This window comes from Triticum urartu, chromosome 1A (genome assembly GCF_056163025.1).
Source record: "Triticum urartu cultivar PI428250 chromosome 1A, HENAU_Tu73, whole genome shotgun sequence".
NCBI lineage: Eukaryota > Viridiplantae > Streptophyta > Magnoliopsida > Poales > Poaceae > Triticum > Triticum urartu.
In genome coordinates this window covers 219796962-219822836 of record NC_141873.1, presented here as the reverse complement: position 1 = coordinate 219822836, position 25875 = coordinate 219796962, and the positions used below count along the sequence as shown (strand labels likewise).

General features: G+C 44.3%; 1 protein-coding gene across 12 annotated transcripts; it reads left to right on the top strand.

Annotated features, from left to right (window-relative positions):
* Positions 1 to 14897: 14897 nt before the first annotated feature.
* LOC125507415 (uncharacterized) lies at positions 14898 to 24167 on the top strand. 12 transcript variants are annotated; one of them, XM_087517451.1, is made up of 6 exons: positions 14898 to 15249; positions 15470 to 15595; positions 16331 to 16520; positions 17057 to 17200; positions 17597 to 17659; positions 22001 to 24167. In XM_087517451.1, the coding sequence occupies exon 6, from the start codon at positions 23194 to 23196 to the stop codon at positions 23905 to 23907; it is 714 nt and encodes a 237-aa protein (XP_087373577.1). In that variant the 5' UTR covers positions 14898 to 15249; positions 15470 to 15595; positions 16331 to 16520; positions 17057 to 17200; positions 17597 to 17659; positions 22001 to 23193; the 3' UTR covers positions 23908 to 24167. The 12 variants fall into 12 exon arrangements, 11 of the variants coding, with proteins under 11 accessions (XP_087373577.1, XP_087373576.1, XP_087373572.1 ...); XM_087517450.1 differs by having other exon boundaries at positions 20783 to 24167; XM_087517446.1 differs by having other exon boundaries at positions 16964 to 17200; positions 20783 to 24167.
* Positions 24168 to 25875: the final 1708 nt, after the last annotated feature.

Genomic DNA, 25875 nt, shown 5'->3' with positions numbered 1-25875 from the left:
CCGATCACCGCCTGCTGCTGGGTAAGAACTGGTAAGAATTTGAGATTTGCTTGACGGATTTGTGACACCCGCCACCACCACCTCTTGTTAGTATTCTGTAGGATCATATTCTTGTGTGTTTTCTATTGTTGCTAACCATGGCAGGATCACAAGCCGACGAGACTGACTGGGAGAACATGACGAATCAGGAGTTGCATGATAAATTTCAGCAAATGATGAATGGACAGGTGCAGGATGTGCTAAACAGATTTGAAGAGGCCATGGAGAAGATAGATGACATGGAGAAGACGTTCGAAACAAAGCTCGATAACAGGTTTAATGAATTGCTCGCGCGTCTTCCACCACCACCACCGGCTGCACCTAACGCACCTCTACAACAACAACAACGACGACTACCTACACATCGTGAAACAGCCCTCCGCCGAGCGAGCCGTCTCCCTCTTGCACCTGGCCAAACTGTTGGTGCTGCTGTTGCTACTTCTGTGGCTCCTGCTGCTGATGCGGAGGAGGATGCTTATGTGGGAGATTATGAGGATGAGGTTGATCAAACTCAAAACTACGTGCCACCACCAGCACCGCAACCATCAGGTCATCCACATGCAAATAATGGCAATGGTAGGGCTCACCCTCAGGTACGAGATCATGACCATCTCCCTAAACTAAAATTGAATATTCCACCATTTGAGGGTAGATATGTTCCTGATATATATCTTACTTGGGAGTTAGAAACTGAACAACGATTTACATGTTTACAATATCCCGAGGAGAGACGTGTTCCTGCTGCTGTTTGTGCATTCACTAGTTTTGCATGTGTTTGGTGGTCTGAACATTGTAGATTATATCCCATTCCTGCTACTTGGGCTGCTTTGAAAACTGCTATGCGTACTCGTTGGGTTCCACCATATTATCAACGTGAATTACTTCAAAAATTGCAGCGCTTAAGACAGGGAAAAAATTCTGTAGAAGAATATTATCAAGAATTACAAACTGGCATGATTAGATGTGGTATTGTTGAGGAGAATGAAGCTATGCTTGCACGTTTTATGGGTGGATTAAATAGAGAGATTCAGACGATTCTAGAGTATAAGGAGTATACTAATATCACTCGTTTATTCCATCTTGCTCGTAAAGCTGAACGTGAAGTGCAGGATCGACAGGCATTGGCGCGGACTAACTTTTCTGCAGGTCGACCTTCTTCATGGACACCACGTGCATCATCTACTTCCACACGTTCTGATTCACCGGCGCCTCCGTCGGCTGCCACCTCCAACCGTGATACAATAAAGCAGGCACAATCACCACTATCTGCCAAGAGCACACCTTCTGGGCCTGCAAAGAGCTCTTCTTCATCCATGGCATCAACAGGGCAGACACATGATATTATTTGTCGACGTTGCAAGGGTGGAGGTCATTATGCGAGAGAATGCCCATCTAAGCGTGTGATGATTGTTACTGAGGATGGTGGGTATGAGTCCGCTAGTGACTATGATGAGGAGACTTTGGCTCTTATTACACGTGACGAACACGGTGGAGACGATTCTGATCATGAGACGCAATACATGGCTCCTGAAGATGCTGACAGGTATGAATGTTTAGTTGCTCAACGTGTTTTGAGTGTGCAGGTTACACAAGCTGAGCAAAATCAGAGGCATAATTTGTTCCATACAAAGGGAGTTGTGAAGGAACGTTCTGTTCGCGTGATCATAGATGGAGGGAGTTGCAACAACTTGGCTAGCATCGAGATGGTGGAGAAGCTATCTCTCACCACAAGACCACATCCACATCCTTACTACATCCAATGGTTCAACAACAGCGGCAAGGTTAAGGTAACACGTACTGTTCGTGTGCATTTTAGTATCTCTACATATGCTGATTATGTTGATTGTGATGTGGTTCCGATGCAAGCATGTTCCTTATTACTTGGTAGACCATGGCAATTTGATAAAAATTCTATTCACCATGGTAGAAACAATCAGTATACTCTTGTTCATAAGGATAAAAATATTACATTGCTTCCTATGACTCCTGATTCCATTTTGAAAGATGATATTAATAGAGCTAATAAAGCAAAACAGGAGAAAACTAAGAGTGAAAATCAGATTGTGGCAAAAGAATTTGAGCAACAAATGCAGCCTAATAATAATAAACAATCTAGTGTTGCTTCTGAAATTAAATTGAAAAGTGCATGTTTACTTGCCACCAAATCTGATATTGATGATCTAGATTTTAGCAAATCTGTTTGCTATGCTTTTATGTGCAAAGAGGCATTATTTTCATTCGAGGACGCGCCTTCCTCTTTGCCTCCTGCTGTCACTAACATTTTGCAGGAGTTCGCCGACGTCTTTCCACAAGACGTGCCACCGGGATTACCACCTATTCGCGGGATTGAGCATCAAATTGACTTAATTCCCGGTGCATCATTACCCAACCGTGCACCATACCGTACCAACCCAGAGGAGACGAAGGAGATTATGCGTCAAGTACAAGAACTGCTCGACAAAGGTTATATACGCGAATCCCTTAGTCCTTGTGCTGTTCCTATCATTTTAGTGCCGAAAAAGGATGGTACGTCGCGTATGTGCGTTGATTGTAGAGGCATTAATAATATTACTATTCGTTATCGTCATCCTATTCCTAGGCTAGATGATATGCTTGATGAATTGAGTGGCTCTACAATATTCTCCAAAGTTGATTTGCGTAGTGGTTACCATCAAATTCGTATGAAATTGGGAGATGAATGGAAAACAGCATTTAAAACTAAGTTTGGATTATATGAGTGGTTAGTCATGCCTTTTGGGTTAACTAATGCACCTAGTACTTTCATGAGGTTAATGAACGAAGTTTTACGTGCCTTCATTGGACGATTTGTGGTAGTTTACTTTGATGACATATTGATTTATAGCAAATCTTTGGAGGACCATTTGGAACATTTACGTGTTGTTTTTATTGCTCTACGTGATGCACGTTTGTTTGGTAACCTTGGAAAGTGCACCTTTTGCACCGACCGAGTATCTTTTCTTGGCTATGTTGTTACTCCACAGGGAATTGAAGTTGATAAAGCCAAGATTGAAGCTATTGAGAGTTGGCCGCAGCCCAAAACGGTCACACAAGTGAGGAGTTTCCTTGGCCTCGCTGGTTTCTATAGGCATTTTGTGAGAGATTTCAGCACCATTGCTGCACCTCTCAACGAGCTTACAAAGAAGGATGTACCTTTTGTTTGGGGTACCGCACAGGAAGAAGCCTTCACGGTATTGAAAGATAAGTTAACACATGCTCCTTTACTCCAACTTCCTAATTTCAATAAGACTTTTGAGCTTGAATGTGATGCTAGTGGAATTGGATTAGGAGGTGTGTTATTACAAGATGGAAAACCTGTTGCATACTTTTCTGAAAAATTGAGTGGGCCTAGTCTGAACTATTCTACTTATGATAAAGAATTATATGCTCTTGTTCGGACCTTAGAAACATGGCAACATTATTTATGGCCCAAGGAATTTGTTATACATTCTGATCATGAATCTTTGAAACACATTAAAAGTCAAGCAAAACTGAACCGTAGACATGCTAAATGGGTTGAATTCATTGAGACTTTCCCTTATGTCATTAAACACAAGAAGGGTAAAGAAAATGTTATTGCTGATGCCTTGTCTCGTCGTTATACTATGCTTTCACAACTTGACTTTAAAATATTTGGTTTGGAGACCATCAAGGATCAATATGTTAATGATGCTGAATTTAAAGATGTATTGCAGAATTGTAAGGAAGGGAGAACTTGGAACAAGTTCGTTCTTAACGATGGATTTGTGTTTCGTGCTAACAAGCTATGCATTCCAGCTAGCTCCGTTCGTCTTTTGTTATTGCAGGAGGCGCATGGAGGAGGATTAATGGGACACTTTGGCGTCAAGAAGACGGAGGATATACTTGCTACACATTTCTTTTGGCCAAAGATGAGACGGGATGTTGAGCGTTTTGTTGCTCGCTGCACTACATGTCAAAGAGCTAAGTCACGACTCAATCCTCATGGTTTATATATGCCTTTGCCTGTACCTAGTGTTCCTTGGGAGGATATATCTATGGACTTTGTTTTAGGTTTACCTCGAACAAAGAAGGGGAGGGATAGCATATTTGTTGTCGTGGATAGGTTCTCGAAAATGGCACACTTTATACCATGTCATAAAAGCGATGATGCTGTTAATGTTGCTGATTTGTTCTTTCGTGAAATTATTCGCTTACATGGTGTGCCAAATACTATTGTTTCAGATCGTGATACTAAATTTCTTAGCCACTTTTGGAGATGTTTATGGGCTAAGTTGGGGACTAAGCTGCTTTTTAGTACTACTTGTCACCCCCAAACTGATGGACAAACTGAAGTAGTCAATAGAACATTGTCTACTATGCTTAGGGCTGTTTTGAAGAATAACAAGAAAATGTGGGAAGAATGCTTGCCTCATATTGAATTTGCTTATAATCGTTCATTGCATTCTACTACTAAGATGTGCCCTTTTGAAATTGTGTATGGTTTCCTACCTCGTGCACCTATTGATTTGTTGCCTCTTCCATCTTCGGAGAAGGTTAATTTTGATGCTAAAGAACGTTCTGAATTGATTTTAAAAATGCATGAGTTAACTAAGGAAAACATTGAGCGTATGAATGCTAAATATAAACATGCTGGAGATAAGGGTAGAAAACATGTTGTGTTTGCACCTGGAGATCTTGTTTGGTTACATTTGCGTAAAGATAGATTTCCTAATCTGCGCAAATCAAAGCTAATGCCACGTGCTGATGGTCCTTTTAAGGTTTTAGAGAAAATAAATGATAATGCATATAAACTTGAGCTACCTGCAGATTTTGGGGTTAGTCCCACTTTTAACATTGCAGATTTGAAGCCTTATTTGGGTGAGGAAGATGAGCTTCCGTCGAGGACGACTTCATTTCAAGAAGGGGAGGATGATGAGGACATCAATACCATTGTTACACCCACAGCCCCTACTGTTACATATACTGGACCAATTACTAGAGCTCGCGCACGCCAATTAAATTACCAGGTACTTTCGTTTCTTGGTAATGATTCTAATGTTCATGAGATTATGATGCTGCCTAAATTGGATACATTTGTTTTGCTTACAAATGAAGGTCCTAGTTTGGAGAAGGATGAACATTGGAGCAAGAACACGAATGGAGTTGATGGCATGCGCAAGGGGATCAAGAACGGAGTTACAAGTGATGATTTCAGGACTTTGAAGCCGCCCTAAGGAGTGCATGAAGCCTTGGACGAAATATACAAGATGCCACTTCATAATATTCGTCCATAGGCTATTCTAGGTGCTGCGTCACCTTATTAATGGGCCAGGCCCATGTAATTTCGAAATACTTAAGTATAGGCTATTTTTAGAGTCCGTATGTGTGGGGAAACAAGAGTTAGGGTTGGTTTCGGACCCCACCCTCAAGGGCCACGAAATTCCCCTCTCTTCCTCCATATATACAGCCCTTAGGGCGTCGTTTAGACTTGGGTTTTGTTTAGATTAAAAGTTCGCCATAGCTGCAACTTCGCGTACTTCGTTTGTGTCCAACGACCAGACCAAGACGTCACAGAACCCCACCTTGATCAATAAAGCTTTCATCTTATATTCGCAATATCCAGATTGCAATCTCAGTTTCTTGCTTGTTCTTCGTTTGCTCGCAGGAAACAGGCCCTCGTGGTCAGGTTGATCGTGCTCCGGCGTGGTCAATAACCCCTCGGAAGTTGGTTTAGCGATTGCTAAGGCGCGACGTCTCGCACGTTCGTAGTCGGATCGTCAAGGTCGACTCCCACAGAAAACGATAGCCACCATCTCATCGAAACATCGGGACACCTTTGCCCCTATCACAACATGATATCTAAGACAGGATTACCGTACCACTCAGGAGTAGTACATATCCTTGTCGACCTATGAGGTTCGATAGCAACTTGATCCGAAGCTTCATGATCACTATCATTAACTTCCTATTCAACAGATGTAGGTGCCACAGGAAACATCTTTCTGTGTTGCATCACTCTCTGGTTGAAGTAAAGGTTCGACAACCTCATCAAGTTCTATCTTCCTCCCACTCAATTCTTTCGAGAGAAACTCCTTCTCGAGAAAGGACCCGTTCTTGGCGACAAACATTTTTGCCCTTGGATCTGAGATAGAAGGTATACCCAACTGTTACCTTTGGGTATCCTATTAAGATGTATTTGTCCGCTTTGGGTTCGAGCTTTTCCGGCTGAAGCCCTAAGCATCGCATCCCCAAACATTAAGAAACGACGGCTTTGGTTTCTTGCCAAACCAATGTTCATATGACATCGTCTCAACGGACTTAGATGGTGTCCTATCTAAAGTGAATGCAGTTGTCTCTAACACATAACCTCAAAATGAAAAACGGTAGATCGGTAAGAGACATCATAGATCGCACCATATCTCATAAGGTTCGATTACGACGTCTGGACACACCATTACAACTGTGGTGTTCCAGGTGGCTTCAACTGTGAAACAATTCCACAATGTCTTAAGTGATTTGCCAAACTCATAACTCAGAAAATCCCCTTTTGATCAGATTGTAGGAACATGATCTTATTGTTATGATGATTCTTAACTTCACTCTGAAATCGCTTGAACTTTTCAAACGTTTCAGACTTGTGCTTCATTAAGTAGATATACCTATATCTACCCAAATCGTCAGTGAAGATGAGAAAATAGCGATATCCACCGCACGCTTCAATTCTCATTGGATCACACGCATCAGCATGCATGATTTCCAACAAGTCACTTGCCTGTTTCATTGTACCTGAAAACGGGGTCTTAGTCATCCTGCCCATGAGGCATGGCTCGCATGTGTCAAGTGATTCAAAATCAAGTGACTCCAAACATCCATCGACATGGAGTTTCTTCATGCATCTTACGCCAATCTGACCTAAGCGGCAGTGCCACGAGAAAGTGGTACTATCATTATTAACTCTACATCTTTTGGCGTGAACATGTGTATTACCACGACCAAGATTCAATGAACCATTCACATAGGGTGCATGACCATGAAAGGTATCATTCATGTAAACAGAATAACCATTATTCTTTAACTTAAATGAATGACCTTATTGCAATGAACATGATCTAATCATATTCATGCTCAACCTAGACACCTGATAACATTTATCTAGGTTCAATACTAATCCCGAAGGTAGATGGAGCGTGCGATGGTGATCTCATCAACTTTGGAAACGCTTCCAACACACATCGTCACCTCGCCCTTAGCCAGTCTCCGTTTAGTCCGTAGCTTTTGCTTCAAGTCACCAATAATAGTAACTGAACCGGTATCCAATACCCAGGTGCTACCAGGAGTACTAGTGAGGTACACATTAATAACATGTATATACTTTGAAGTTGCCAGCCTTCTTATCTACCATGCATTTGGGGTAATTCCGCTACCAGTGACCATTCCCCTTACAATAGAAGCACTTAGTCTCGGGTTTGGGTTCAACCTTGGGTTCCTTCACTGGAGCGGCAACTGGTTTGCCATCCATGAAGTTTCCCTTCTAGCCCTTGCCCTTCTTGAAACCAGTGGTCTTGTTAACCATCAACACTTGATGCTCCTTCTTGATTTCTACTTTTGCGGTCTTAAGTACCGCAAATAGCTCCGGGATCATCTCCATCCCTTGCATGTCATAGTTCATCACGAAGATCTAGCAGCTGAGTGATAGTGTCTAGAGAACTCTATCAATCACTATCTTATCTGGAAGTTTAACTCCCACTTGATTCAAGTGATTGTAGCACCCAGACATTCTGAGCACATGCTCACTAGCTGAGCTATTCTCTTCCATCTTGTAGGCAAGGAACTTGTCAGAGGTCTCATACCTCTCAACACGGGCATGAGCCTGAAATCCCAATTTCAGCTCTTGGAACATCTCATATGTTCTATGGCATTTCAAAACGTCATTGCAATCCCGATTCTAAGCCGTGAAGTATGGTGCACTAAACTATCAAGTAGTCATCAGGACGTGTCTGTCAGGTGTTCACAACATTCACAGACGACGTTATAGGGGTTTGCACATCGAGCGGTGCATCAAAGACGTAAGCCTTCTGTGTAGCAGTGAGGACACTCCTCGGACTACGGACCCAGTCCATATCATTGCTTACAATATCTTTCAACTTAGTCTTTCTCTAGGAACGTATTGAAACAGGGAGCTACAACGTGAGCTATTCATCTACAACATATTTGCAAAGACAATTTAGACTATGTTCATGATAATTGAGTTCATCTAATCAAATTATTTAATGAACTCCCACTCAGATAGACATCCCTCTAGTCATCTAAGTGAAACATGATCCGAATCGACTAGGCCGTGTCCGATCATCACGTGAGACGGACTAGTCATCAACGGTGAACATCTCATGTTGATCGTATCTTCTATACGACTCATGTTCGACCTTTCGGTCTTCCGTGTTCCGAGGCCATGTCTGTACATGCTAGGCTCGTCAAGTCAACCTAAGTGTATTGCGTGTGTAAATCTGGCTTACACCCGTTGTATTCGAACGTTAGAATCTATCACACCCGATCATCACGTGGTGCTTCAAAACAACGAACCTTCGCAACGGTGCACAGTTAGGGGAAACACTTTCTTGAAATTATTACGAGGGATCATCTTATTTAAGCTACCGTCGTTCTAAGCAAATAAGATGTAAAACATGATAAACATCACATGCAATCAAATAGTGACATGATATGGCCAATATCATTTTGCTCCTTTTGATCTCCATCTTCGGGGCTCCGTGATCATCGTTGTCACCGGCATGACACCATGATCTCCATCATCATGATCTCCATCATCGTGTCTTCTTGAAGTTGTCTCGTCATCTATTACTTCTACTACTATGGCTAACGCTTTAGCAATAAAGTAAAGTAACTACATGATGTTTATGTTGACACGCAGGTCATAAATAAATTAAGACAACTCCTATGGCTCCTGCCGGTTGTCATACTCATCGACATGCAAGTCGTGATTCCTATTACAAGAACATGATCAATCTCATACATCACATATATCATTCATCACATCCTTTTGGCCATATCACATCACAAGGCATATGCTGCAAAAACAAGTTAGACGTCCTCTAATTGTTGTTGCAAGTTTTTACGTCGCTGCTATAGGTTTCTAGCAAGAACGTTTCTTACCTACGCGAAAACCACAATGTGATATGCCAATTTCTATTTACCCTTCATAAGGACCCTTTTCATCAAATCCGATCCGACTAAAGTGGGAGAGACAGACACCCGCTAGCCACCTTATGCAACTAGTGCATGTCAGTCGGTGGAACCAGTCTCACGTAAGAGTACGTGTAAGGTCGGTCCGGGCCGCTTCATCCCATGATGCCGCCGAATCAAGATAAGACTAGTAACGGCAAGTAAATTGACAATATCAACGCCCACAACTGCTTTGTGTTCTACTCGTGCATAGAAACTACGCATAGACCTAGCTCATGATGCCACTGTTGGGGGAATGTCGCAGAATTTTAAAATTTTCTACGCATCACCAAGATCAATCTATGGAGTCTTCTAGCAACGAGAGAGAGGAGTGCATCTACATACCCTTGTAGATCGCGAGCGGAAGCATTCAAGAGAATGGGGTTGATGGAGTTGTACTCGTCGTGATCCAAATCACCGATGCCCGAGCGCCGAACGGACGGCACCTCCGCGTTCAACACACGTACGGAACGGAGACGTCTCCCACGCCTTGATCCAGCAAGGAGAAGGGAGAGGTTGAGGAAGAGAGTCCAACAGCAGCATGACGGCGTGGTGGTGATGGAGTGGCAGTTCTCCGGCAGGGCTTCGCCAAGCTCACGCGGAGGAGGAGAGGTATTGGAGGGGAGGGGCTTCGCCAGGTTCATGGGTGTGGCTACCCTCCCACCCCTCCACTATTTATAGGTGGGGAGAGAGGGGGGCGCCCCCCTAGATCCCATCTAGGGTTGGGGCGGCGGCCAAGGGGGGGAGGAGTGCCTCCCAAGTCAAGTGGAGGCCCTTCCCCTTAAGGTTTCCCCTCTCCCATGCGCATGGGCCTTGGGGGGCTGGTGCCCTTGGCCCATTAAGGTTAGGGCGCCCCCTACAGCCCATGCTACTGTATTGGACGTGGTGGAACATTTTTCGAACCTCCGGACCCCTCCGGAATCCTCCGGAAGCTTCCGGAAGCTTCCCGGTACAATACCGGAAAAGACCGAACTTTTCCCGGAACCCGAACAACAACTTTGCATATATAAATATTTACCTCCGGACCATTCCGGAACTCCTCGTGACGTCCGGGATCTCATCCGGGACTCCAAACAACATTCGGTAATCGCATACAAGTCTTCCTAATAACCCTAGCGTCATCGAACCTTAAGTGTGTAGACCCTACGGGTTCGGGAACCATGTAGACATGGCCGAGACAACTCTCCGGTTAATAACCAACAGCGGGATCTGGATACCCATGTTGGCTCCCACATGTTCCACGATGATCTCATCGGATGAACCACGATGTCGAGGATTCAATCAATCCCGTATTCAATTCCCTTTGTCCAGTGGTATTGTACTTGCCTGAGATTCGATCGTCGGTATCCCGATACCTTGTTCAATCTCATTACTGGCAAGTCTCTTTACTCGTTCCGTAACACATCATCCCGTGATCAACTCCTTGGTCACATTGTGCACATTATGATGATGTCCTACCGAGTGGGCCCAGAGATACCTCTCCGTTTACACGGAGTGACAAATCCCAGTCTCGATTCGTGCCAACCCAACAGACACTTTCGGAGATACCTGTAGTGAACCTTTATAGCCACCTAGTTACGTTGTGACGTTTGGCACACCCAAAGCACTCCTACGGTATCCGGGAGTTGCACAATCTCATGGTCTAAGGAAATGATACTTGACATTAGAAAAGCTTTAGCAAACGAACTACACGATCTTGTGCTAGGCTTAGGATTGGGTCTTGTCCATCACATCATTCTCCTAATGATGTGATCCCGTTATCAACGACATCCAATGCCCATGGTCAGGAAACCGTAACCATCTATTGACCAACGAGCTAGTCAACCAGAGGCTTACTAGGGACATGGTGTTGTCTATGTATCCACACATGTATCTGAGTTTCCTATCAATACAATTCTAGCATGGATAATAAACGATTATCATGAACAATGAAATATAATAATAATAACTAATTTATTATTGCCTCTAGGGCATATTTCCAACATTGATATGGTAATCCAGTAGTGTGGTGAAGCTCCCCGCATTATGAACAATGCCAAATTATGCTATTGATATGTTGAACTTACTCTTTATTTTCTAATTTGAAATTCGATGGAATTGACAACACAGTTATCATCTTTGTTTATACACGTGCAAAACATGTCATCTCTTTGTTTGTTTCAGGGTGATATGCTTGATGGCATGCACAAATCTGCTGAAGGCTGTGAAACAAACCCAACATATATTGCAGCAAAGAAGGCAAAACATCTTGAAGATAGCGAGACAACCCCAAAGTCTTGTCTTGATGCAGTGTTCAAGTTACTTGAGACTAGCAGTCAGACAAGCTCACATAATTCGATGTCTGAATCAATTTGACTTATTCAGTCCCAAGTTCTAGCAGAAAGGCATTCTGCAACTCAACTTCGACTTGAAGTCCTATCTCTAAGAAAGATTGTGGAGAACACCAATGAGAACCTCATTGCTAAACAGCTACACCTGGAAGCTATGACCGACATGCTAGGCTGGTCTCACAGCCTTGCTCAGCAGCTTGCGCAACAGTTGCCGCGCAAGGCTAACCTTTCTTGAAATGTCTTGGAAGTGGTCTTGGTTCAGTATTATTTTGTTACGCTCCAATGGTGCCTAGTTTTTGTAATCTGCTTCTTCGTTGCGCTTTATGATCACCGGTGGCAAAATTCAATGCCAAGTGGATGTATTATAACATAAATCATTTATTGTATAGTGTAGGTTTATTCTAAGTTACCATGCCGTAATTTATTTATTGTATAGAGTAGGTTTGTTCTTAATTCCTACTAGTTACTGCCATCATTCGCTATCTGAAAAAAACTGATGTAGTCGACCGGGCCGAAACATTCGCCTCTAACGGGCCTGCTTTTTAGCAGGCCATAATTGGGTCGGCCTGCAACTTTCTTGGGCATGAAAGTCCATTGGGGCCTTCACACTTTGCGTCAGGCCCACAACTTACTCGGGCCTATATTCGGCCCAAATTTTAGTTGGGCCTTTAGTGGACCCAGCGCTTAGTTGGGCCCATGTAGCTTTGGACCATTAACAGGCTAAATATTCTGCTGGCCTGTTACGGCCCAGAAGAAACCATGGGCCTTAAGCAGGACGAAATGCATGTTAGGCCTCAATTTTCACTAGTCGTCGACGGACCTTCAGCAGGCTGAAATGTAGACCAGGACTTTTTTGGCCTAGTTATATGACAGGCCATTACCATGCCGAAACATATCTCGGGCCTTAGTTGGCCCACTGATATCATGAGCCTTTAAGAGGCCGAAAGCTTAGTACATGCATCAACGGGCCGAATTATACGACAGGCCTTTTAACAGGCCCAAAGTCACGTTGGGCTGAACTGTTGCCACCTTTATCACGGGGAGTTAGTGGGCCGGATGTCGCGTCGAACCATATATGGCCCATGGGCAGCACGGGCCATTCCCAGGCCGAAAGACACACCGGGCTGAAATGGGGCCATGTCTACATCGGGCCTCTAACAGGCCGAAAGTCACTGGGCCGTAATTGGGCCCAAATATTCGGCGAACAATTAACGGGCCAGATCTGGCTTCGGGCCGCAAATGGGCCATGTTTAAACAGGTCGTTATTGGGCTGGCCCACTAGTACCTGAGTAAGTACTATGGGCCTTTGACTGAGCCAGCCTTTTTAACCTATATGGGCCTCTGTTGGGCCCTGCCACGTGTCGACGTATCATAGGCATGTCTCCTCCATTGGACGGATGACATCTGGCCCACCGAGGAGCAGACACGTGTTTCCTCCAGCCAATGATGATTTTACACGTGGAAAATCCCCATTGGTCCGGGCTGTTAACAGATTATCGGATCCAAACCGGAACCCGATAGCTTAACGGCGACCCGTTATTGTGGATGCCACGTGTCGGTTACCCATGACGAAAGCATTTCCATGACGCACCATTTATCGTCCTGGAAGTGGACACTTGCGTGATGATAATTTTGGTAATTTCATGGAACACTTCTACGACAGCACATGTATGACTATCTTGATTCTGTCATAAAATCGTCATGGATGTACATGCATGACAAAAAAATGACCTACTGTGACAAACATGTATCATCACGGAAGTGTATTTTTTTGTAGTGTTCGTACTCTGAAAGAATGACATGGCATCCAAAATTAAGCTAAATGGCATTTGACCGAATACCTGCCAAACGTGGTGCCCGCCATGGAGGTCATCGATAAGGGGAGTGTACCTGGGTACAAACGGCTCCACGGTGGACATCGTTGTCGTAAAGGCGAGCAAGCACGTCGGTCCTGGTTGCGGACATCTGACAATGCCTCTGTGGCGGCCGAAGAGGTACAACGACGACAACAGAGGTAGAGGGTGCGAATGCAAAGTAAGGGGGAGGGGAAGGGGCGAAGTGGAATGAAATGAGTACGGGAAGGGGATTTAGTGGGCCTCGAATGTCAGAGTCCTATATGACTGCTGCCCGGACTCCCGCAACCCCCACCCCACTTTGTCTCCACTTTGTGGGAGAAAGTGCATCTGGGCCGCTTGGTGGACCGACATAGGCCCGCGTTGGATCGCACAACACGTCCAGACCGTGTTGTCCGGACGATTGCAAGCGGTTTGAGGGTCGGCGATTTGGAAATGTAAAACAGGAGATGTAAAAATTTACATCTCCAAAAAGTGATTTTTACATCTCCAAAAAAGAGGTAACTCCAACAGATGATGTATATTGAAGATGTAAAAGAGCGATTCCAATAGATAATGCAAAGTGGAGATGTAAAAACTAGTGGGCGACGACCTAATTGAGGCGACGGGGAGGAGCGTCGGAGGGGGCGGCTGGGGTGGCAAATCGGGGCGGCGGAGCAGCGGCGGTGCATTTGCAATTCGAGGCGGAGAGAGAAGGAGGAGCGGCGACAGAGGTGGAGGAGGGCCTCTTTGGCCGGAGGAGGAAGCCACGGCCGCTGGCTGCAGCCAATCGCCCTCCGCGGCCGCGTCTGGCTTCGAAATTTTGGCCGGCTGAGATTAGTTCGCCGCCGGGTTACGCCCCCTCTCCCCCCCCCCCCCCCCCGCCGCCGGCCGCTTCACGCCTCCATCGCGTGGCTTGGCGTCCCGCTGCTTCTTCGCAGGCGGCTTCAGCGCGACGACGACCGGCCGAGGTGAGGCAAATCCGGGCAGCTACATGGAGGCGGAGACCAAAATTGGGGACCGTGGTTGTGCCGACGGTGGCTACAGCGAGGTGGGTCAGACCAGCGACGGCGAAGGAGGCGACGAGGTCATCGGCATCGGCCATGGCGGTGGCGGGCGGTGGTCGCGCGGAAGCCGGCTGAAGGCTGTTGGGCGGTTAGCGCACGACTGGCGTTCTTATATCTCCTATACGTGAAGATGTAAATTTGCAACACCAGGTGTTGTATGTTACGTCTTCGGAAGATGGAGATGTACATTTTTTTTCATCTCATATCTGTTGGAGAGAGGTTTTTGGACCGTGAAGATGTGAAAGTTAGTTATTTTTGCATCTACATCTTCTATCGGAGATGTATTGAACTGGTTGGTTGGAGTTCCAGCGGGAGCCGTTCCTTGCAGATCCAATGGTGCACGAGGCAAGTTTTCAGATTTTCACCGAATGCTATTTTTCACTGGATTCTTCGGAAAAAAAGGCCACGTCCTTCCTTCACTCTCTTTCCATTCTCAGCCAAGGAAAACAAGTCATCCAATCGCCCACGCGCACCCGCCCCACCAGCCACGACCGACCCGCAAACCCTAGCCGCCTCGACCTCCGCCTCCGCTTCAGCAATGGTCGGCGCCTTTGCGGCTCGACGGCGCTGCTGGATACCCCTCCCGCGCGCTGGCCTGTGCTGCACCGCACAACCGGAAGCCCGGCGGCCGGCAGGACCATGCAGGGGCATGTCGTGGGTCGCCCCGGCCGGCAGAAGCTCACCCCCGCATCCTTGCTCTGCAGCAAATCTCGGTCTCGTCCACACTCGCAGTTACCCCCATCAAAGGATGAACTTTTCCATGTGGTAGCTCATCTTTCCCCAACCCCTCTTTGCCCCCCCCCACCCCCCTGCGATTTGGGCTGGTGGATCCCCTGGTTATTCTCATCGGACAAATTGCTTCTCCATGTGGATCGTTGCAGACTTTTATTTTCAAAATTGCTTCTTTTATTTGTTTATTATGGGATGTAGTTTGCTTGCTCTACTATTCGTTGTTGTATAAGGGTTGCAATTTTGTTTTTCGCAGGTTGCTCTAACGGGGTTCTCCCCGTCGCTGCGATTGCTGTTAGGTGTGACTCTCCATGAATGCACCGGCAGCATCCTTGGGCCAGCCTCTGGTCAAGAGGAGAGATCCAGATGAACATATGTTAAGGTACATTCTTTCACCAAAGGAATGCCTCTTTATTTCTGTCCGCTTTCTTCTTTATGAAATTCTAACTGAGTTTTTGCGGTTGCCACTGCACTATCATGATGTACAAGTAAATAAACTACTCCCTCCGTCCCAAAATAAGTGTCTTAACTTTGTACTAAAGTTGAGACACTTATTTTGGGACGGAGGGAGAATATATGTAAGTGAACTTGGTCATATATTGCCACCAAGCGACTGCACTAGCATATGCTTTCCGAGATGCGTCATATAGTCTAAATTTTATAAAGAAAGCCATACAATATTATGCTTGAGTTCATGTGTGTGCACACTCAGTTAGTTCTATATCATCTCTTTGATATGAATCATTGCCAGATAAATTCTTTTGTGGCATGAAGTATTATCAATATTAACTACTTAGGGCGTCCAATTGCCATCTTTGCTTAGGTCTCGGCTCTGGGCTTCTGTTTTTATGTACCTTATGATCATTGTTAGGATGCAACTGTGCTGGCATATGCTTGTTGAGTTACATATGATTTCTTTTTTAGAGATGGTCACATGGTCTGGATTTCATGAAGAAATTCGTGGAATATTTTGCTTGGGTTCATGTTGATGTGAATCAAGTTGAAAACTGTGTGCAAGCATAACCGGATATACTAGTGTATAGTTAGCTTTACATGGATACATGTTCCTCATGATTGATGCAGTGTCAACTTAATGTAACATCTTCTATGTGTGCAGGCACAACAGGCTAACGAGAGGCAGTTGATAGATCACTATGGATCAAAGCATCCCAGGGAGAAACCTCCAGGTCCATCAAATGCAGACTGACTGATGCGAAGTGGAAGCGTGAGCTGTAGTTGACTGTTTCTGAGGGTGTTCAATCTGCTCCATACTTGGATGACTCAGCTTCAGCTTTTCCCATTGTAATGTATGCATTTCCGTGTCCACTCAGATTGTTCTATTATCTCTTTGATATGAATTACTTGCAGAGAAATTCTTGCATGGCGTGAAATACAACCATGGGGTGTTCAATTGCCATCTTTGATTAGGCTGGGGATTCTTTTACAGGATGCAGGTTTTGTACCATATGATCATTGAGTTGCATATGAATATATGATTTCCCCTTTTGACATGGGCATGTGCCATGTAGTATAACATTTACAAAGAATGACATGGAAATTGCAAGTAAATGGTTACTCTACCCTATTGCTTCTTTAGGACTGAGACATGGTGATAAGAATCTAGAGATGCGTACTCCTCTGTCACAATAAGATCAAGTCGCCTGTCATATTGTTGATTCTTGTACAGATTAAATTGTGAGCAATTAGGACACATACCCTTCTTCTTGCCATATTGTTGATTCTCTTACAGATCCACCTCCCATGTTGCCGGCAAGGGTCTGTATGCATTAGTGGTTTAGTATGGTGTTCTAAAGAAGACCGCCCCACTTTGTGGCCACTGCAGCTGTTAATAGGGAGGCCACCCATCAGTGTCACTAAATGCTGTGGCAATATCCTCTTCTTTTCTTCACTTCGGGGATGGCCGCAGTTCTACCCCTGACGCCGCTGCACGTAAGCGGGATGTAATTGTCTCGTTGACTCTGCACTGGTGAGTTCTTCCCTATTTCCCTCTTTGATGCTTTGCCTCCTTATGTTTGACATGATCTTCTTTCGGAATTTATCATGGTTTTGGTGGTAGCATGAATGGTTTACTGTTTATAATTTTTATGTTCTCTACCAAGTTTGCATGCTATGATAATTATGGTATAAGGCTACTATAAGTTAAAATGGTGTTTGTCTTAGTTATACGGTGCATTTCGATCCTCACCCGAGGAACAAAGCTGGCAGCCCCTCATGGGTTTATTCAAATCCTTGCAAAATGATTTTTTTTAGCAAAGTCATCTAGAATGTTAATGACATCATATGCTCTAATTCCACTAGGCTGATTCAACGTGAACATTTTGTAATACAGCTATTACTTATTTGATTTTGTTTCTAATACTAGAAATTTGGAGGCCAAGGCAATCAACAAACGATGTATCTAACTACAGGCACTCGATTTCAGATGGTATGTTCTGAATTTAACTTGCATGGTTTACTAATTAGTGCAGATTTTATGCATGCAACTGCAATTTAGTCTGTGGTATAATTTAAATACCTTATGGTTCAGATGCCACTTTTCATTTGAATTCCTTCTGGTTCTGTAATCTTATTATCATTTAGGATAAATTTCTTATGTTTCACCCAATATGTAAATCTCGCTTGGAAATGTCAAAATAGTCTTCACTAATTATCTAACCACATAAACTCTGACCAGAGAAATGAAAACAAAACTCTCCCAGCATCCCCTCTGCATAAAACCAAGCAAATCATCAAGTTGGTCTTTAGCATTTGCATGCTGTTCTGGAACAGAAATTTACGTCGAGAGTAACAGTGTCACCAGAAGTACATGGTCCAGATAATCTATACTGGCAATAGTCAATATATTCACAGTTTCCTTGGGGCATTTTCTTTCTTGAATTGTGGTTCAGTAACTCGAGCATCTCTTTCCTAATTTCCACAGTTTCCTTGGGGCATTTTCTTGCACAACTTGCATTCGATTATATCCTTGTGCTGCAAATCTTGCCAGAAGCCATATTCTGCAGCTTCTCCTTGCAGCTCAGCCATAACCTGCAGAAATTATTATTAGTAGCTAGCATGAGGTGTGACCGTGCAAGCATTGAGCAGAGCAAAATCCAAGGCTGAGCAAGAGCAATTAAATCTGAGTCACAGAGGAAGGCAGAGCAGTATAACATCATAAATTGGAGGAGTGTTGCATGGCTCATATTTTAAAAGTCTGAATCTGTTCCTGGGAACTAGAATAAACAGAAAACCTATGGTTGATATCTACAACCATTTTTACATAACGAAAAATAAGGCAAACTTGCCAGCATCTAAACAGAGACTTATGGCCAACTAGACTTTATGATGTAGGCATGTAGCACTACAAATCTGAGTCAGAGTGCAAGGCAGAGCAGTAGAACATCATAAATTGGAGGAGTGTTGCATAGCTCATATTTTAAAAGTCTGAATCTGTTCCTGGGAACTAGAATAAACAGAAAACCTAGGGTTGATATCTACAACCAGTTTTACAAAACAATAAATAACACAAACTTGCCAACATCTAAACAGAAATTTATAGCATTGCTTGAAGAAAAACATCAGTGTGTAGCCATTAATCAGGCAAGAGAATATGGAGAAGACACTGGCCACTTTGTCCACCTTGGTGCTTATTTCAGTGTAAAGTCAAAATTTTGGAATAAGAGAGATTACCTCCCAACTTCACCTTGTGCAGGACTCTGCGGGCTTAGAATAAACCGATGCAAAACATTGTGTCCTTTGCTGTTAGCAGCTCGAAACATTCCTGGCCACCGCGGGCAGGTCTGCACCATGTGCATACCGAGAATCAAAGGCCTGAGCATGGCCATTCTTTTGTTGACCATTCTGGTTTGTATAATTCTTTCACCTATAAATTCCGCAGTTCCTCCAATACCCAAAACCTGCAATTAAGAGGTGCAAAGATATTATAAAGTGAATAATAGAGCATTCAAACTAAAACAACTTTTTACAAACCTTTATATTGTCTTTGGGGAGGTAACGATAAGGACAGCACTTCTGGGTTGTCCATGTAGTCGTTTTTGTAAAGAACTTTTCATTTTTTGAGGTATTTATGATGCTGACATGAAGCCTCATGGGCATTTGCACTTGTCTTCTCGCCAAGGTGGTATGCAGCAATTTGTCCATTGGCATATCCAAAATAGACCTTTTCAGATGAAGAATCTGCAATAAAACGTTTTGAGAAGATTATACAATATGGATATGCAAAAGATATAGCTCTGAGTGCTGTTTTAACATTTTACACACACCTTGTTGTCCCATGCTTGGGTGCTCATCTTCCTTCTAGCGTAGCAGCTTGGAGAACTAACTTTTGCTTTATTTGAAAACCGCCCATGCCCTTGACCCAGTTTCAGTTCAGGACCAGGGGGCTGCTCTGTAAATAAACTTTCCACCTTCCCATTGACATTCAACATATGAAACAGACCGTCATCCATAGGTACAAAAGAATCCTCAGGAGGAGGTGCACCTTTTCCATGTTTCTTTTTGCAGTGTGTATCCTTTTCCTTTCTAGCAAATGACTCATCACGTGCACGCCATACATCTGGCTCTTGCGCTTTTTCATGACTGAAAATACCATCATTGTAAGCATCTAACTGTAGAATCTTCACCAACTCAAGAACTTTCTCAATAGAGTCCATCCCTGGAAAAGCAATGCCTTGGTCTAACTCTGGGAGCTCCAATCCTTCGCGAAGACAGTGCATGTACTTCATGGCATATTCGCTCAGCTTGTTCCACTTGCGCACGAGCTCATTCATCCATGGAATAAAATAGTCGAGGTGCATAGAATTTGGCTGGGAATGTTCATGTACAGTGCTTGAAAAACTATCTCAAACCTTGGACCTTCTCCCAGATAAACAACAAAAAGACCTACGAACTTGGGGTCTATGCGCTCCCCACCCTCGATTATGGAGGTGAATGCCTTTCTTAGGTAACGCAAACCTGTAAGCGACCCTCCAGGGTCACCATTGCATATATCATAGTGGTTACCTCCAAAGGAAAGGACTGTGTGGTCCGAGCACTCTATGTAGTTCTTCTGGTCACGGTCCGGTTTCAGCTCATGCACCTTACCATCAATGCAGTAGGCTTTCACCCACCAGTATCGACCTTGCTTAATAAATGTGATTGTATCTTTTTTATACTTGACCACTGTGCAACACGTGCCCTTCTCTGGAGTGGTGAAGACGTGTTTTTTTCTGCGGAAGAGTCGAGTCACATCCACTCGGATGCCTTTCTTATAGTTCCACCACCTCGCTGATTGGACATACTTCTTGTAGTTAGCCTGTACCACTTTAGGGGGGCCGCTAATATCCAAAAGCAGCACATCCTAAATATGAATCAGGAATTAAAAAAATAGATCAGTCAATGTACCCTAGCAGGAAAAAGGTGGACAATGAACACTACATCATATATGCTGCTGTATTTTTTGGTTGAGTAATCATATGTGCTGCTGTTACTGTCAAAGAGCAATAGCAATTTGTTGTGGCATAAATTTGCGCAAAGTATTCTCAAGAACTCCATGATTGTTTTTTCGCAGAGAGCGCTGGCTATGTTTGAGTGCCAAGTCTTGTAGTATCAGTGAATGCATTTATAATTTGGAGAGTCGGTGCTTACAACAGTAGTCCCAGGTTGGTTAAATTGTATAGCATGAAGGTTAAGGTTATTTGCATAAAAATAGATTTGTCAATAACCATATGGACTTTTTTTGACAGTACCATATGGATGAGTTTGTCATAATGCCCGACCTTCATTTTAGTGTGTTACAATTCATTCCTCTTTGAGATGCAAAATGTAGAAAGACAACTAATTATGTGCACGATATCCTATACCTATACATTTTGATTTTCTATGCCATGTTAGCATTTGCTTAATCATGAACAATCTTAGTGCATATGTTCCTTTCAGTCGAGACTCCAACTAACCTTTACTTTTGCTTATTATGCTTTTGAATATTAGATAACTTTTACCATTCTACGATATTTGATATGTGTTGGAGTAATCAGTTTAGAAAAAAGTAGGAATTTGGCTTTTACTTCTGCTAATATAATAATCATATTTTTGGTTTGTGGCGAAGACTCCAACTTACTATTTTTTATTTATTTCTGAAAGTGTTTCCTTCTGATTATGTTTGCTGGATAGAACAGATTGTTCAAAGTGGTAACGTTTTCTGTTAGAGTTAATGACCAGTTGGGTCCTTTTTTAAAACTAAGAAAGGTTTAAGACAGGGGCCCCCCTGTCCCCCATTTTATTCAATATTGCTATTAATTTCTTGCAAGAACTTGTAGAGCTATTTCTCAAGGAGAGATTAAAGGGGCAGTGCCTAATTCAGTAGTAGGTCTAGCGATGATTTAACTGAGGCTGGAGAAAAAAATGCTAGAAATCTAAAATCAATTCTGATTCTGTTTGAACATTTAGCTGGTTTAAAAATTACTTCTCGTAAGAGTGATATTTGTTGCTTTGGTGAAGCTGGGAATGATCTAGAAAGATATAAGGAGATTTTTACTTGCAATATTGGATCATTGCCTCTTTAAATATTTAGGGATTTCTGTAAATACTGTTAAATCTAGGAATAATGATTGGAATAAAGCTGAGAATATAACACGGAAATCTAGCAAGGAAATTTTCTAGACTATGGTGGTAAATTGATTCTTACTTGACCCTGTCTGAGTAATATTCCCTTTATGATGTCAATGATTACTTTGCCCATAGAGCCTTCTGAATAATTGAGTTTTTTATGAGAAGGATGTTGTGGCAGGAGGATGACAGTTAGATGGGCTGATGTTTGTCCTAGGTGGCTTGGGGATTGAAGACTTGCAAGTTATGTACTGCCTCTCTATCAAAATATGACATTTTTGCATTTCAATTTGAACTGCAAAAACGTCTTATATTTTGGTATGGAGGGAGTATATCTGTTGATGGATTTGGATTAGAAACTCGAGATGGTTTATTGCAAGAGTTAATTCAAAGAAAACACTGTAACAGGAAGTTGCTGAGTGACATTCGCATTGTTTTTCATGGCTTGGTTAGTTGTAAAGAGTATTTTGTAAGTATTGTACTCCCTCTGTAAACTAATATAAGAGCATTTAGATCACTATTTTAGTATTCTAAACACTCTTATATTAGTTTAGAAAGCAAGATTTTCATGGTTCTGTAAGGACTGTTGTAGTGGCAGTATTTGTATTTGTAAGAAATTTATTGTAACAGGCATGCTAAAGATTTGGATGGAATGTGCGACTCGATCGGTACTATTTTTCCTACAGCATACTTGGAAGTAAATTTGGCCTATTTCATCTGCAGCTCTATTTGTAAGAATTTTTTTGTAACACCCATGGAAATGTTAAAGATGTTGAGTCATTGAATTGTAATTCTTTCTTTTTCTGAAAGGAACATTCTAGCTAGATTGCGAGCAACAAAGTACATAATCACTAATTTTGAGTTATAAGTCGTATGTTCTGGATTCCCTCGTCCCCTTCACTATTTTTGAGTGTATTTGCTGGGTTTTCCTACCGCATCAGCTAAATGAAGCGCCCAGGTTTTCCTAGCCGAAACACATATCGTTTTGGTTGGCCAAAACAAAACAAAACGATAGATTTTAACAGCGTCATTTGATCTTCCTATTGGAAATGGCTAGCGCACAAAGTTTGACAGCTGCCCCAGAACAAGAAACCATGAGAAAAACAGAAAAAAAAAGCAACTAAACTTATCTATCTTGAGTCTGCTGAGAGAGATTATATTGAACAAACAGGAAATAAGCGGTGAATTGTTCCGCTATGATCAAGAAATTAGCAATTATGAACACGAGTCACTCTATGATCGAAGAAAGTGACAAAAGACAAATCGGTCAGCAGGTATTATACCTCGCTGTCCAGGGATGCGAGGAGCTCAGCCAGGCTTGGGTCTTGCTTCTGCTCGGGGGGTTCTCTCCGGTTCTCCCTCTTCTTGCGACCCATGGCTGAGCAATGGCGGAACTCCCTCCGGTCTTGCCTTCTTGCAGCTGATCGTCCGCTCCTCCGGTTCCTGGCAACTGAGCGAGCGCCTGATCGGCCGCTCCTGATCCCCGCGCGCTGGTCTCGCCGCGCGTCCTCCCTCTCTCGGGTGATCCCCGTGCACAGAAGCCGCGCGTCCTCCCTCTCTCGGGTGATCCCCGTGCACAGAAGCCGCGCGCTGCTCGCGCTTGCTCCGGCCCTTGACGCGCCGCCGCGCGAGGGCGGGCGCGAAAGGCTCCTCCGACTCCGCGCGTCGCGCGCTTGCCTCCGGCTTGACGCGCCGCCGCGCGAGGGCGGGCGCGAAAGGCTCCTCCGACTCCGCGCGTCGCGCGCTTGCTCCCGGCTCTTGACGCGCCGCCGCGCGAGGGCGGGCGCGACGGGCTTCTCGGACGCCGCGCGTCACAAGCTTGCTCCGGGCTTGACGCGCCGCCGCGCGAGGGCGGGCGCGGCGGGCTCCCCGGACGCCGCGCGTCACAAGCTTCCTCCCGGCTTGACGCGCCGCCGCGTGAGGCCGGGCGCGACGAGCTCCTCCGACGATGCGCCTCCTCCGCGTGCAGGGAAGCCGCTCGCGCTTGCTCCGCCGCCGCACCTCCTCCTATTCCGTGCGGTTGATCGCCGTGCAGGGAGGCCGATCGTCTTCCTGTGCGGCGCAGGCGAGGTTGTTGCTGGGCTCTAGTTTGGGTGTTGCCGCCGGTGGCGGTTACACAGGGTTTTGGTATATAGGGCGGTTGGTTGGTTGGTTGGTTCGTTTCCCGCCTCCGGCCTGCGCCTCAATACAGCAGGCCTTCTTCCCGGCAGCTTAATCTTCTTTCTGTCAGGCCGGCCCAAGCTGGCTGGGCCGGAGTGGGCCAAGTAGGACGTAGTACTTATGTGCGTGGAGGGTTGGTGAGAAGGTAGGAGAGGAGAAACGGCTAGTGGCTGGTGTGTGTGCTCGTCTTCCTGAGGAAGGCGACTCTCTCCTCCCCCCTTGTAATTCCTCTTGTAGCTCAAGAGATTTGAATTCAATGGCAAGTGAAACTGTCTAAATGTTGTTTTGCTCAAACACAAGTTGCTTATTTGGGGCACATCATTAATGGACAAGGGGTTTAATTCTACTGATCCAGCAAAAAAATTTGCTATTCAGGTTTGGCCTACTCCTGTATCTGCTAAGGAGGTTAGGGGTTTTCTGGGTCTGGCTGGTTATTACAGAAAGATCATTCGTCACTGCGTGATTGTGAGCAAACCCTTGACAAATCTGTTGAAAAAAGGGGTACCATTCCGCTATACAGCAAATGAACAACAAGCTTTTGCACTACTTAAGCAGGCCCTGGTAACAGCTCCTGTTTCGGCTCTTCCTAATTTCTCTTCAACTTTTATGATAGAAACAGACGCTTGTGATGTGGATATTGGGGCAGTACTTATGCAGAATGGGCATCCGTTGGCTTATGTTAGCAAAGCTCTGGGCCCTAGGAACCAGACTCTTTCTGTGTATGAAAAAGAATACTTAGCAATCCTATTGGCTGTTGACCACTGGAGACAGTATTTGCAGGTTTCACAGTTTGTAATCCGAACTGTCCAATGAAGTTTGGCTAGTTTGTCTGAACAACCTTTGCACACCAAGTGGCAACAATGTTGCTGAGAACAGTGTTGCTGATTCACTTTCCAGAAAACCACATAGCTCTCTTGATGTGTTACCAGAAATGCACCTTATCTCTTCAGCTCAACCTGCTTGGCTTGAAGATATTATGCAGAGCTATGTGGGCGATAAATTTTGCACTGGGTTACTTCAGAAATTGTCCACCAGCTCCTCTTTTGATAGTAAGTTTACTTTGACAGTTGGCATTCTTCGTACTGAGAACTATGTTTGGGTGGGTGATGTTCCAGAGTTGCACAAGCAAATTGTATCTGCTTTCCATGATAGTCCCAGTGGAGGACACTCGGGATTATCAGTTACTTATCGCCGTATCAGAAGTTTATCGCTGGAAACACATGAGGGGATTTATCAAACAGTATGTGCAACATTGCCTAATTTGTCAGCAAGCAAAGCTTGAACGTGTAGCCTACCCTGACCTGTTGCAGCCATTACCTGTCCTCAAACTTCCTTGGAATATGGTGACAATGGATTTCGTCGAGGGGCTACCACCATCTCTGGTCATCGATAAATTTTCCAAGTATGGTTATTTTGTTCCCATGCACCATCCATTCATAGCAGAAACAGTCGCTGAAACCTTTCTCAATTCAGTATATCGCCTGCATGGTGTGCCTCAATCTATTGTCTCGGATAGAGATCGTATCTTCACTAGTGTCTTTTGGCAAGAATTGTTCTCTAAGTCTGGTACTCAACTTCGAATGAGCTCTGCTCAAGTTAATCAACAGGTGGAATGCTTCTTACGATGCTTTGTCAATGCTCATCCTACTAAGTGGGCTAAGTGGATTCCCCTATGCGAGTTCCGGTACAACACCAACTGGCATTCTGCCACACGTACTACTCCCTGTGAGATTGTGTATGGGCATGCACCTCGTCACTTTGGTATCCCCTCGGATGCAGTAATTCAGTTTGTGGACGTGCAACAATGGTTGGATGATCGCAAGGTGGTGTTTGATTCTGTCCGTCAGCATTTATTGAGGGCTTAGCAGCATATGAAAATCCAAGCTGATAAGCACC